General features: G+C 42.0%; 1 protein-coding gene and 1 long non-coding RNA gene across 7 annotated transcripts in view; one reads left to right on the forward strand and one right to left on the reverse strand.

Moving 5' to 3' along the window:
• The window catches only part of POC5 (POC5 centriolar protein), a 36,855-nt gene extending 24,749 nt beyond the window's left edge, over nucleotides 1–12,106 (reverse strand). For 2 of the 6 annotated variants that reach the window (XM_081212917.1, XM_081212914.1), the window contains exons 1-5: nucleotides 11,653–11,974; nucleotides 9,539–9,639; nucleotides 7,014–7,116; nucleotides 2,250–2,360; nucleotides 1,233–1,429 (exon numbers count right to left, since the gene is read on the reverse strand). In XM_081212917.1, coding sequence (XP_081069043.1) covers nucleotides 1,233–1,429; nucleotides 2,250–2,360; nucleotides 7,014–7,116; nucleotides 9,539–9,622 — 495 coding nt within the window. In that variant the 5' untranslated portion in view covers nucleotides 9,623–9,639; nucleotides 11,653–11,974. The other 4 variants (XM_081212915.1, XM_081212916.1, XM_081212918.1 and 1 more) reach the window with 4 other exon arrangements.
• On the forward strand, nucleotides 4,428–6,246 carry LOC308597440. Its single transcript, XR_014012985.1, has 2 exons — nucleotides 4,428–4,828; nucleotides 5,781–6,246. It is a non-coding gene; the product is annotated as an uncharacterized lncRNA (long non-coding RNA).
• Nucleotides 12,107–12,871: the final 765 nt, after the last annotated feature.

The following is a 12,871-nucleotide window of genomic DNA, read 5'->3' on the forward strand; positions in this document are numbered from 1 at the left end:
TCAAATGCCAATTTTTCCATATGCGTTTCACTCAGGTAATCCAATCTTAAGAAGGCAGGAGTGTAATTATATTTTGACAGCTGTTGTTCAGAGTTCCAAGTGGAGGGAATTGGTTTCTAATCTGCAGTCCAGGCTGTTTTCTGTTCAGAGGGACTTGCAGCCTTAGGCTCTATCTCAGCGGACGTCAATGTGTGCCGTTTGGGAATACCACTTCCATCAGCCCCAGCTGGTTGGCCAGTGATCAAGTGGATGATGGGAACTGTAGTCCACAACATCAGGAGAATATCATATTGACTAACCTTCCTCTAACTAGATATGATGCACAGCCACTGAGACTATAGCACTACAAAAAAAGAAGCGGTAGCAGAAAAGCAATATTAGAAGAAGAATTTAGAGCAGCGGAGCCCTCTTGTCTATTTGCATGTGAAGCTCCACTGGGGAAGAACAGCTGGGGCTGGGTGTCTTAGAACAGGGAAACAATGGGTAGGGGAAAAGTCCTGCCCCCACCTACTCCTACAGTCTAAATTTGCTGCTTCTGAAGCTGTTTTGCTATTTTAAAAAAACAGTGCAGTATATCTTTCGTTGGGGTTTATTATGCACAGATTCTCAGTTGCTTTCCTTTTTGAACAAGCTTTTTTGACATGACTAACTTTTGAGAGCAAAAGATCTTTTTTTACACACAAAAGATGTGTTCAAATGCCACTCAGTCAAGGTTGGTTCTTTAATCTTATAAAACCCCGCAGAAGCAGTGATAGAAGGAAACATTTCTAGAACTGGGGATTTTGTTCCGAGGGCTGGCGCAAGAAGTTGCACAAGCTGAGGTGGGCAGACCGCACCATCTCTTCTTGCTTCCAGCTTACCTTGCATTGCCACTGTGTTAGTGGTAGCAGGACTGGAAAGATCAATGCCATGAAGAGGGGCTTGGGTGGGTAGGCAGCAGTGGTGGCTGGTGGGGAGGAGTAGCCATGGTAGTGGCATATGGGGAGAAGCATGAGCCGCAACCCTCCCAATCTGCCACCTGAGCCATGTGGCCTAGTACTGCTCAGGTAGGTCAAGGCCCTGCGAACAGTACAGGATTTGACTTAGAGCCTTTTGAAAACAAAACTTTGATTTACTTGGCCAAAGCACTCAACATGCATTTCCCATGCACATTTTGTCACTAAATATTCAAAATGTTGCAAAAGACAAAGCTATCTGCAAGATGATTTTATAATTAATGCAAAGTTAAATACCTTAAGACTTCCACTCCAGAGATCAAGTATGCTCTCTATTTGGGTCACTCTTTCATCCGAAAGGCTTAAATCAGTCACATTTGACTCTTGAATATCTCTTTGACTAGATGAGGACCCTTCTGAAGAGCTGTCTTCTGAACGGACTGGGCAAAGACCCCCCACATTCGTATGAGCCGGCTCCTTTATTGCTGTTGAAACTGAAAAAAAGAAAAGAAATATGAAAAGGGCATTTAGATTTTCCACATCCTATCACTGAACTTACTTGGTGCAAGTCAAACAAAAGGTTTACAAAGCAAAAAGTACTGTGGCATCTTAATTGGAAAACTTTCGTGGACTAGAGTTGACTTCATTAGATGTCTTAGCACCTTCTGTTGCAGCAACAAACTAGCACAGTTGTTGCTTGGGAAGTTTTTGCTGGTCACTGTAAGCAACCTTAAGAGACTGATACCTTAACTCCACCGCAGGAAGTCGCCATTTGCTAAACCATAGTTAATGGCTTCCTGCTATGTCCTTAAACAGAAATTATATACTGTACATAGTTGAACCATGATATAAAGAACCCCTTTAACAAAGATGGTTTCCACAGCAAAGCATTTCTTACACCTTCCCCCAATGGTAACAGAAACTATGAAACTATTTTAAAAAAGGGGGGGGGAGGCAGTTTTAAGATTAAGCAGAAGGGATATTTATCATGGGGTGGTGGTGGAAGAGGCAATGCCCCATTCCATGTAAAGATCACCCCTCATGCTTCTCTACATAGTAGCTATTCTAGAAATACATACACTCAACAGACCATAGGTGGGACACTGAGCAAACTTGCAGGTAAAATTGTGTGTTAACAGTCAGTTCAAACCCCTAGGCACCCATCAGGTTAGCTTGGGCCAGACACTATTTCAGCATAATTTATTTGAAAAAGAAAAGCACGAAACCCCTATCTGTAAACTGAACCTTAATGAGAGTTTTTAAGCAGTAGATACATGAGTCAAAATTTTATTTCTCACCCCAGTTAAGTTATACCTTCTATCCTTGTTGTCCGAGTAGATGTAGCAAAATCAGAAGGTCTCCCATGTTTCCTCCGTCTCACTGCTGCAGTTTCATGTCTGCGTTCATCCATTACTGGACTTATTCCTGTTTCAAATATGAGGATTGACCAGATTTGCATAGGTTGGTTTAGGGCATTTCAGAATACCACTAATGAAAATATTCTTATGTTGGAAACTGAAACTAGGATTGCAACACTAACAAAATGGTCCCAATATGCTCTCCCAGTACTATTAGACTGGAAGCAAGCAGTAGCAGGATTGCAGTCTTGGGGTAACTAACTATGCGCTAGAGCTCTCCAAAGCCTTTTAGTTGAGGAAGAGGAACAAACAATTTATTTGTGTGTGTTCCAAAGTCTGTTACTTCCTGCTGAAAGGGAAATTTCACTAAATGCTAGATTTACTGGGTGAAAAATAAAATGCCAAGCATTAGAAAATCACAAGGGGCTACTAACAACACAGTAGAAAGTTTGGCAATATATTTTCATAGACAAGAGATAAAGTCAGCTTTAGCACAGATCCACTGAAGTGCAACAGTTCAATACTGGAGGACCAGCACCTTGAGAAAGCAGCACTTAACCGCCTGGAGATGAGTCACTGCTGCTCAGTAATTTATTGCATCAGTCTTACAAGTTTTCAGATTTAATTAACTAAGCAGATAACCCAGGACAGGAAATTAAATTTTAGTGTTAAAACCATTCAAATGCTAGATTTAACACTGCAGCCTGTTTTATTCTGATATTTCTTCTTTATAGGACAGGAAGCTTCTTTGAAGATAATTGTTATCCTTAGATCTATCATTTCAAAGGAAGGCTTGTTATTAGTAATTGGAGTTCTCCCACCAAAGCATAAATCCACAAAACAGGTTTTTCAGTTCAAAATTTTTGCAAAAGCATCAACTCTTCTGGATGCTCACAGTACTAAAACTCGACAGCTTATGAGATGATGGCAATCCCAAATGCAAAGTTCATAATTCTAATGAAAAGCAAATGTGTACGGGGTAAAACCAGGCAGATAAAAAATAAGAGGTCAATACTTCCCAGAACATTTCTACATACTTGCTGCTTTGGATGACCAGGCTCCATAAAGTTGGAAATATGCCAGTCCAGGTTGCAGTATCCATACCTACATAGCCAGGTTTGCTTCAAGAACTACAAGTTTCTCTTTCATTTCCTCCCCAACATGCCCAAATCCCTGGGAATTCATGCCCTTTTTCTATGCATGCATTTGTGGGAGTTCACTAAAGCACTCCACCTACAGACATCCCATGATAAGGGAATATGACCATCCTTTTCAAGACTGGCTTTATGCTTGATACTCATGCCTTTGTTAAACACTCTCAGACACAAGGGCCCTTGAAACAGGAGGCGACTGCAGAAGTGACTTTCAGGTGGTTGAATCTAACCGAGTCATTGTATGAGTGGAAGAACTTGCAAGAAGAGAAGAAGAAGAGTTTGGATTTGATATCCCGCTTTATCACTACCCGAAGGAGTCTCAAAGCGGCTAACATTCTCCTTTCCCTTCCTCCCCCACAACAAACACTCTGTGAGGTGAGTGGGGCTGAGAGACTTCAGAGAAGTGTGACTAGCCCAGCAGCTGCATGTGGAGGAGCGGAGACGCGAACCCAGTTCCCCAGATTACGAGTCTACCGCCCTTAACCACTACACCACACTGGTTACCCAATGTGTTGGGGAACCCCGATCAGATTTTGGGGGGGGTGCAGTGGGTATGGGGAAATTCTGCCGTGCAAGCTGAAGTTGTTCACTCCCTCAGTGACTTCAAAATTTCTAGTTTCATCACCTACTGGACACACTTACTAGAGAAGAATGAACTGGGCTCACACAAGACGCTGTTAGGCTCCAAAGTCAGCTCAGCAGTAGGAAAGCCACTGTGATCTCCAGAGGGTTTGAGGAGGAGGAGAAATTCCTAACGGTGTTTCGTCATACAGGTTGGGATTACTACAACTGCAGCTAATCTGATATTAGCTTGCAAAAACGTTCCCTCCCCATTAAGGATATGAGTACATATCCAGTAGCAGACCATCTTACAACTGCTCTTAGAACTACTGTAGAATTCTAGAGTCTTGCAATAATTTGAATTCTAGCAGTTTTGCTGCTGTACATAATTTGTTGTTTAAAGATCTATTTTGTGCATGGTCTTCTGACTCATGCTTGCTCAGTGACAAAAGGACCAATTTACCCTCAAGTGCTTGTCCCTCACTCGGCATACAAGGCTAGTAAAATATGTTTGCACGTGCAGACCCTGCAGTAAAAACTCAAGATGGCATCGTTATCTAAACCTTTTATTTTGTTGTCTATGAAATGAAACTGTGGAACTTCAGGAACCTGCCTCAGCTCCAAGTTAGAGACAAAGACAAGGCTTCTGGTATGATCCAGTGGGTGGCCAAACACTCAACATCACAAGTAGAAATGTGAACACAAGGAAAGAAACAAAAAGGCTAAATGATCAGGAAAGAAATATGGGAGAGAAGAAATAGATGTTGGAAGAAGAAAAAAGTAGAAGGTTCAGAAATGTAACAGCAAAACTCTTAATGTGGTACGATAACTATTAGCTGAAAGACAAAGGCAATGTTTGTACATTATGGTAAGCCATAGTTAATAGGCTTTCCATGATTTTATAGAAGGCTCTTACTTCATTCCTTTCCTCTAGCCAGCAGGAGCAACAAGCTAAGATGTCTGGCTCCACATTACTAGGGATTATGATTTATTTTGCCCCAAGTCATGAGCCAAGAATAAACCTTGCCACTTTTAGACCCAGATGCGGTGAAAAGCGGGGTATATATTATTATTATTTTTTTAAAAAATGTTTGAAGTAAAAACAAATCATGATTCCTAGTTAGAACGTAACATGAAGCCAGGGATCGTGCTTTGCAGCTCCCGTTGGCTAGAGCACAGGTCTTCATCAGATAGGCTGGGAATCTAGTTGTGGCTCACGGCCTAATCCAAGGTGGATTGCGACAGAGGCACTAACACCATGCAGATATGTGGTAAAAGATTAAGAAATGGGTCCCCAAATGAATATTTGGGTTAAAAGTGGGTCCTGGGGTCTGAAAAATGTTAAAGACTACTGGGCTAGAGGGGAAAGAGAAAAGCGGGAGTCTTCTATACCATCATGGAAAACCATTATCTATAGTTTGCCATGATGTTCAAACTGGATCATAGAAAAGCAAAAAGTGAAGGTTTAACAAGGTATAACAATAAATTATGTCTGTTGCATGTAAAGACTGGTAAAAGGAGCCTTCTACCTACAGGGGGCGAAACAGATAAGGAGCACACAAGCCTGGAACCTTGATATCAAGCAGGTAGAACCCCCGTTTCAATGTAACATTCAAGACTGTATGTATTTGTTGTGACCCACCCTGCTGACAAAGGATGGGGATAGTCATTTCTTAAATTGATGAAGGTGTTTTAAAAAGAAAAGAAAGGTCTTAGCGATGTAAGCATTTAAAACGTAGTGAAGGCCCATTATCTATACTTCTGTTTTTCAGGCTTGATTTGTATTTCCTAGACAAAAACACCCAGCGTGTCTTTTTAGGCAAACCTGGCTATGTCTAAAATATGTCTCAGGAGTACAAGCAAGAGAAAGAGAGTGTGGGTGTTATTGTACTGCTGTGTCAAGCTTAAAGATGTGAAGGTCCAGAAAATAAGAAAGAGAAAAATTGGAAAGAAACCCAGAAAAAGAGGGGGCAGGTCCACCCCCTATTTTTCCAGTTGCCCCCCAGATCTTCATATCACTAGTCAAGCTGATAGTGAAGCAGAACTGCATCCATTTGAAGACCCAAGAATCATAAGAGGTCCTGAAGCCACTGTACATATGAGCAAAACCAAGTCCTAGTAAGAACTGCTGCATCTCTTAAGATTCTATACAATCTTGCCACTTCAAACTGTCCTTTGTTTTTCTTGCAAAGTAAATAAACTTTTGTAATTTTGAATAAATGCCTGTAAAAATTGGAACTATAGGGATGTCATACTTTCTGAATGCCTTGAATGATTAAAGGCATTAACATGAATTAAAACTATTTCACATTTTCAAAAGGAAACAATATTAATGCAAATGTTACCTTTCCAAATTGCCTCAAGATATATATTGTTAACTAAAAACAATGTCTGAAACAAATCATTAAAAGTCAATCACTCCTGTCTTCCAAGAAAGAAAAATACCACAAAGCACCAGATTATAGGAACATAATGACTAGATGGGAAGAATTAAATGTTCAGTTTGGCCAGAACTAGTCTACTCTGCTTAGCAAACGTATAACAATATAGCACATATATAAACTGACAAATGAATATGTGCTATGAAATCTCCTTGAAGTAAATCATATTATGAGTTAACAAGTTACCATGAATTAGATAGCATACCAATGGGAAACTCTGAACAATTTTAGAATGCTTCGTTGAAGATCAGGCAAAGTACGAGTATATTTCATGTGGGACAACACAAAGTCATCCTCATCTGGGTTATGTGGTTTACTTGGTAGCAGAGCATTTGAGCATGAAAGAGAGATAAATAAAATGTCATTGCCAACCTTTGCAATATGCTCACATACCAGTCAAGGTAATCCATTTCAAAATATAAGGCATGGGAGAGCCTTCATTCTGATCAGTAGTAACACCCTTTCCTGCACTGGCATTTCAGAGAGTTGGAGATAACTTCCTTTCATAAAAAAACAAATCTCCCCTTATCTCCTGATAAATATCCATTTTCTATCACAACTTACCTGCAGACTTCTGGCGAACCTCTATGCGATCCGACTGCCGCAATACACTTGGTTCAAACTTTGGGGTAACTACAGCATAACGAAGCAGCTCTTCGTATTCATCCTGTCATAAAAGGACCACAAGACTGATGTCAAAGGCAGTGACTGGGTTGAGTGCGACAGTTTGTGCCGGTTTACTGTGCAGGAAGGCTATTCTCACGCATTCTGCTTTTGCTATCATATTGTTTAGGAAATTGTCTTAATGTATTCATTGTACTTTTATTGTATCTTTCTATGCATTAGTATTTTGTTTACCACTTAGGGGGCCGTAACGTAACACAAATAATTGCAAAATTTGATGGTAAATCAAAAGTTCAAAATGCGGGAAGTTTAACTTGCTCTCTTTCTATTTCCATCCTTGCTCACTCCTTTTCCCATACAAAGGAGGCTACTGATCTCAAGGTTTCCCTGCTTGCCAAATCTCTTAGTTGCTGAATGGAGAAAGACATGGCTTCTGAGGTCTTGCCACCGCTCAGCCCTCCTATTCCCCCCACCCCCCACTGTGATAGCTTGTTGGTTTTTCAAACACCATTCCCAATATTTAAACTGAGTTACTCAAATCACTAACACCTAGTGTCTGTTTTATTTGTATATTGTATTAACACATATAATGCTCAAGACTACAACTGACAAAAACATATATATAAAAAAAACAGCACCACCAAACACACAAACAAATTCAAAATTAGGCAACATTTTAAGGCATTATATGGTAACAGCCCATTAAACAATTCATCAAAATGTAACTGATGAAAAACCAATCTCAAAACAAATAGGTTCATAATTACCAACTCATAAGAGTATTTCGAAAGTAAAAACTTAGTCTTGAACTAATTAAAACACATATCCCACCTAATAAAAATAATAATACTGTGACCATAAGCACACTTACTAGGGAGCAAACACCAGAAAAGCAGCACATTTAAAAAGGACAGAATATAGTTGCCAAGAAATTCCTATGACGTAAGAAGTATGCAGTGCACTTGTGGGGCCAGCATCTCAACCTCCTCTCTTACTTGGGCCAACCTAAGTCCTTTCTTAGCTATCCCAAAAGTGAGGGCTCTGGGATCTGATGACATGGATCAGAATACAGAGCCTCACCTGCATTCAACCACCAAGGGAAGAACCCACCACCTGCAGTGGCTTCATGGAAAATACCCATGCAATGGACATCACTGCTGGTTTTGCACCCAACAGTGGATGTTGACAATAATATCTAATAGTAGGTGCAATAATTGTAATAATAATACCTAGGGGGAGGGTTGGGTTCACAGGGCTTCTGTCTCTTTGGTGGTGGCAGCTGGGAAGCAGATGGTAAGAAGTGTCTCACAAGTCTTCTAAATTGTTGCTGCTGAGCTTAGTCCTTGATAGCAAAGCTACTGAGAGAAGGCAACACTATTAACTACTTCAACTACCTCAGGGCCTATGATCAGCAGGGGAAACCTTGTTGGTGGTGCTGCCTCTCTGGCTGCTGCCTGGTTGGAATTGGCCTGTGACAGGGCATTCTCAGTGGTGGTTCCTCAATTGTGGAATGTGCTCCCTGGTGAGGTGCACCCACCTCCCTAATCATTGACTTTAAGAAGAAATTTTAGAACATTCCTGTTTATTACCAACATTTGGTGGCTACAAGATACTGGCCAGGGCGATCTTGAAATTAGGAACTGTGAGATACAATTGCTTTTAAATGTTTTAGATGTTCTAAATATTTTTAAATGTTTCTTATGTATTTATTTTTAAATTGTATTGTTCAGTCATTTTGATGTTTGCCACCCTGGGTTCTTTTGGGAAGAAGGGTGGGACAGAAATTTAATAATATTACTTACGACACAGCTTCTACAATATTGCCATTCAGAAGCCACTTCAGCAATCATCCTGAAACAGACAACCTTTTCACCCAAGTACTCACACTCGGAGTCAACAAGGTGGCTCTCCCTCTCTGAAGGGCTGACACCCAAACGCCCATTCATGACTGAGAAAGTGCGCCTTCTTGATGGGCTAAGGATCTGGTTTCCTCAGGAGAGCTACAGTCAGGGAGCAGCCAGCATTCAAATTATGCTAGCTTGGGCCTGTGCATAGCCATCAGGAGGATTAGACCCACTCATCTGAAGTCCAAATGTGCAAACAGTACTGGTTCCTAACAGCATGCTTTGAACAAACATGTGAAGAATCACTCAGAGCCACGGCTGCTGGTCCACCTTCCAGCCTTACCTCAGCCTAGTGTGGCAGAGTTGTGCCCACCCTTAGATAAAAATACACAGAAGACTAGAAATTTGAGCATCTACTTGTGGCAGTTATAAAAGGTCGAGATGCTGCATTTATTTACGGAGATGTACATTGTACTACACTTATTCTTCTCCACAGACATTATGTACTGTTTCATTCTGCTAGATTTACAGGTGAATAGGATCTAAATGAAAGTTAACAGTTCTTAAGACATGCACTTTTAAAAAACACTGCACAATTTCCAAAACCTATTTCTAGCCCACCTGAAGTTCTGAAGAAACAGAACTCCCTCGATCAGAGTCTTTTGGCAAAACTGGACTTGTGCTGTTCTCTTCAGATGATGACATCCCACACTAAGGTATACCTATTAAAAAAAAAATCCAGAGGGTGAACTTCATTTTTTTTAATCCAAATCCCATTTCTTCATACGTATTGGCCAAACGTTCTTCTAAATCATTAATGGGCTCCAAATTTGAGGCAGGTAATCTTACGGGGTCACAAACTTTTCCATAACCAGTTCTAGTTCAATATTTGTGGTTCATTTAGGCTAAGAAGCAGAGTACTTCCTTACTTGCCACTCTCTTCCAAAAAAGTGTAATAAGGCTGGCTTTCTCAGAAGAATCTGCACCCTCCTGTTTACACTAACTAGAATACCGTATTGAATAAAATCATAAGGGACCAACACTTAAATTTTGTTGCTTTCCCTGCTTTTGGGGAGTGATATTGCTGTTTTGTTATTATTGATTTGCTGTTAATAGGCTTTGATATTGTTTTTAATTATTTGTCTGGTAATGACTTGGAGTTTTGTTCAAAAGAAAAGTGGGATTATTCAATAAAATATAAATAAGAACCAGAAATCAAAAACTAATAATACTGATTAGAACACTGAGTAAAACAAAAAGAGGTAAAAATCTAAAACATGGCCTGACACCTTGTCTCTATACCATTCTTTTTCTTTTCTTTTTTGCAATGCAATGTACAAGTTAAGACCATCATAAAACATTCTAACACATATTCACAGGTTAACTAGAAGCAAGTTAGCTTGCACTGCAGAATAACCTAATTTGGTCTACATAATCACCTTCTTTATACCATACACTAAGCTTCCACCCTCCAAATATGGAGCCTGCTAGAAACGCTTTCAAGTTATAACACAGATCCAGTCTATGTGGCAAGAACCTGTTTTGAATAACTGTAAAGAGTCTTCTAAGATCACATAAGCAGAATCTGCAGGTCTTGATTAAGACAAATGGAGTATTTCACTGCTTTTGGGGAAGCATTACTCAAGTAAAGGTACCAACAGCATGCAGAAATACTCTTTCAGCTCCTATTTCAATCAAGCTTTTATCTTAATCAGCTCTAAAGTGTTGCTTAAGGCTAATGTACAACAGATGCAGACACAGGAGGTTAAGGCGGCCATATTTCAATTTTATCCAGCTGTCCTAAAAATGTGCAAAGTAGCCAATTTATAGCACTTTAAAGAGTGTTTAAAGCATATCACACACACTAACAAGAAGGTTGCAAGGAAGCTCATCTCCAAATTTCAAATAAGGGCATAAGAGAGGGAGACAGCAACTTTTTTTATAGTCACTAAGTCAGCTCATATGGCTTAGATTGGGAGTAAGAAACGACTGAGCTACCATGAGGGAAAAGTAGGTAACCAGGTTGCTTAGGCAACCCAACAGACTTAAAACACACACATGTACCTTCAAGCATGGGTCTGCTCAAGTTCACGGAATGTGAATTAAAGTGCTGTGAAAAAACATACGTTGTGCGCATTAACAACACTAGTGTAAAAGGCATGTTAGCAAGCATTTTGTAGCAGTAAGGCTACTGGACTGACAATCACACCCATATGATTTTTTTCTTTTTGTTGTATTGGTCTTCTGTCAGCGGCAACATTATTTTCGATTACTTATTTATTTCTCACTACATTTACACCCCACCATTCCCCCCAAAGAGCTCCAAGCAGCCTGCATGGTTTTCCCCATCCTCATTTCATCCTCTTAAGAAGCCTGTGAGGCAAGTTAGGCTGAGAGAGTGACTGACTGAAACAGGCATAGGCAAACTCGACCCTCCAGACGCGTTCGGACTACAACTCCCATGATCCCTAGCTAACAGGACCAGCGGTCAGGGATGATGGAAACTGTAGTCCCAAAACATCTGGAGGGCCGAGTTTGCCTATGCCTGGACCAAGGCCACCCATCGAGTCGGGATGATGAAGCCTGCTCTCCTGTACAGCCCAGCCCTCTAACCACACGGGCTCAATTCTCACGCTCACCATCTCCTTTAACTCCCGCTTTCCTCTCTAGGCAACCCAAAAGAGAGCGTCGCTAGGTATACTGGTACAGGAAAGCCGCAGTTCTTACAGACCTACCTGGGAGTAAAGTCCCACTGTACTCAATGGGGCTTACTTCTGAGTAGGCACAAACAAGTGCATGCACTGTGAGTCGGAAAGGGGTCAACAGGCCTTAGAAGGCGCCAGGCAGAAGCGTGCAATTAGAAGGAAGTCTTGCGAAGGGTGCATTGCACGGAGAGAAGGGAAGAGACGCTTTCGCCCCTCTAGGCAACGGGCAGATGCAGAATTTAGAATGGCGCTTATTGCGCGTCAGGACGCGAGGAAAGTGACGCGCCTCCGCGACCCGGTGCTTCTCCAGCCTGCCTCCGGCTCGAGGTCCCCGCAGCCCCTTCCCCCGAAAGCCGCCTCCCTCACCTGAGCAGCCTCCTCCGCTCCTCACCTCCCCAGCAAGAGAAGCCTGACAGTTTCAAACTGCCAGCCCGGAAAGAAAGGGCGGCTGTGATTGGTCCCCGTCCTCTTGTTAAAGACCCGCTGACAGGGCAGTGTCGCGCAGCCCGCTTGATCGCCAATCGGCACTCCGGACACGCATTCGGAGGCGGGGCTTTGCCGGTGACGAAGGCCAATTAAAACCCCAGAAGCAAGGGCAGTTCGGCTAGGGATTTTTTTTTAAGGGCTTCCAGAGCGTGAGTTCTGACGTAACAGAACGGGCCGTCTCCCGCGTGCTGATTGGTTTGTTGATGGGAGCCCGGGCCCGAGAGGCGGGTAGCGAGGAGGCAGTTGAGGGGTAAGGCCACGTGACAAGGGCGGGAGAAGGCGGGGCGCGTCTGAGGGACGAAGCTGGAGGGTTTGTTGTGGTTACTCAGAAGCGCAGCGCGAGCTCCCTTTAAGCGCAGTGGGGATTACACCGAAATGAGGGTGCACAGGATTGCAGTCTAAATGATAAGAGGGACTTGGAGGTGCTTGATTTGATCAAGATTCCGCCTGGTCTAGGGGAAGGCAGAAAGATCTTCTGGAAGATCCCTTGATGATTTGCTTTGTTTCTTAAGGGTTTCTCGTTCCCAGCTGCTTAACAGCAGCAGCAACGAAAATACTTTCCCTGACAAAATTAGGCTGAAGAAAGCCAAGCTGTGGGATTGAAAACAAATTCCTAGGCAGACAGGAAGGCACCTGCATTCTCCGGATTCTCCTGCTTTGCGTTATGACCAAGAGTCGCTCCAGTACTGCGGAGGTTTAGCGGATTATTTCACTAAAATTTAAGATACGTTTGCCTTTCCTCACAAATAATGGAGTTTCCTAG

The sequence above is a fragment of the Podarcis bocagei genome (genome assembly GCF_964188305.1).
Source record: "Podarcis bocagei genome assembly, chromosome: 11".
NCBI classification, from domain to species: Eukaryota; Metazoa; Chordata; class Lepidosauria; order Squamata; family Lacertidae; genus Podarcis; species Podarcis bocagei.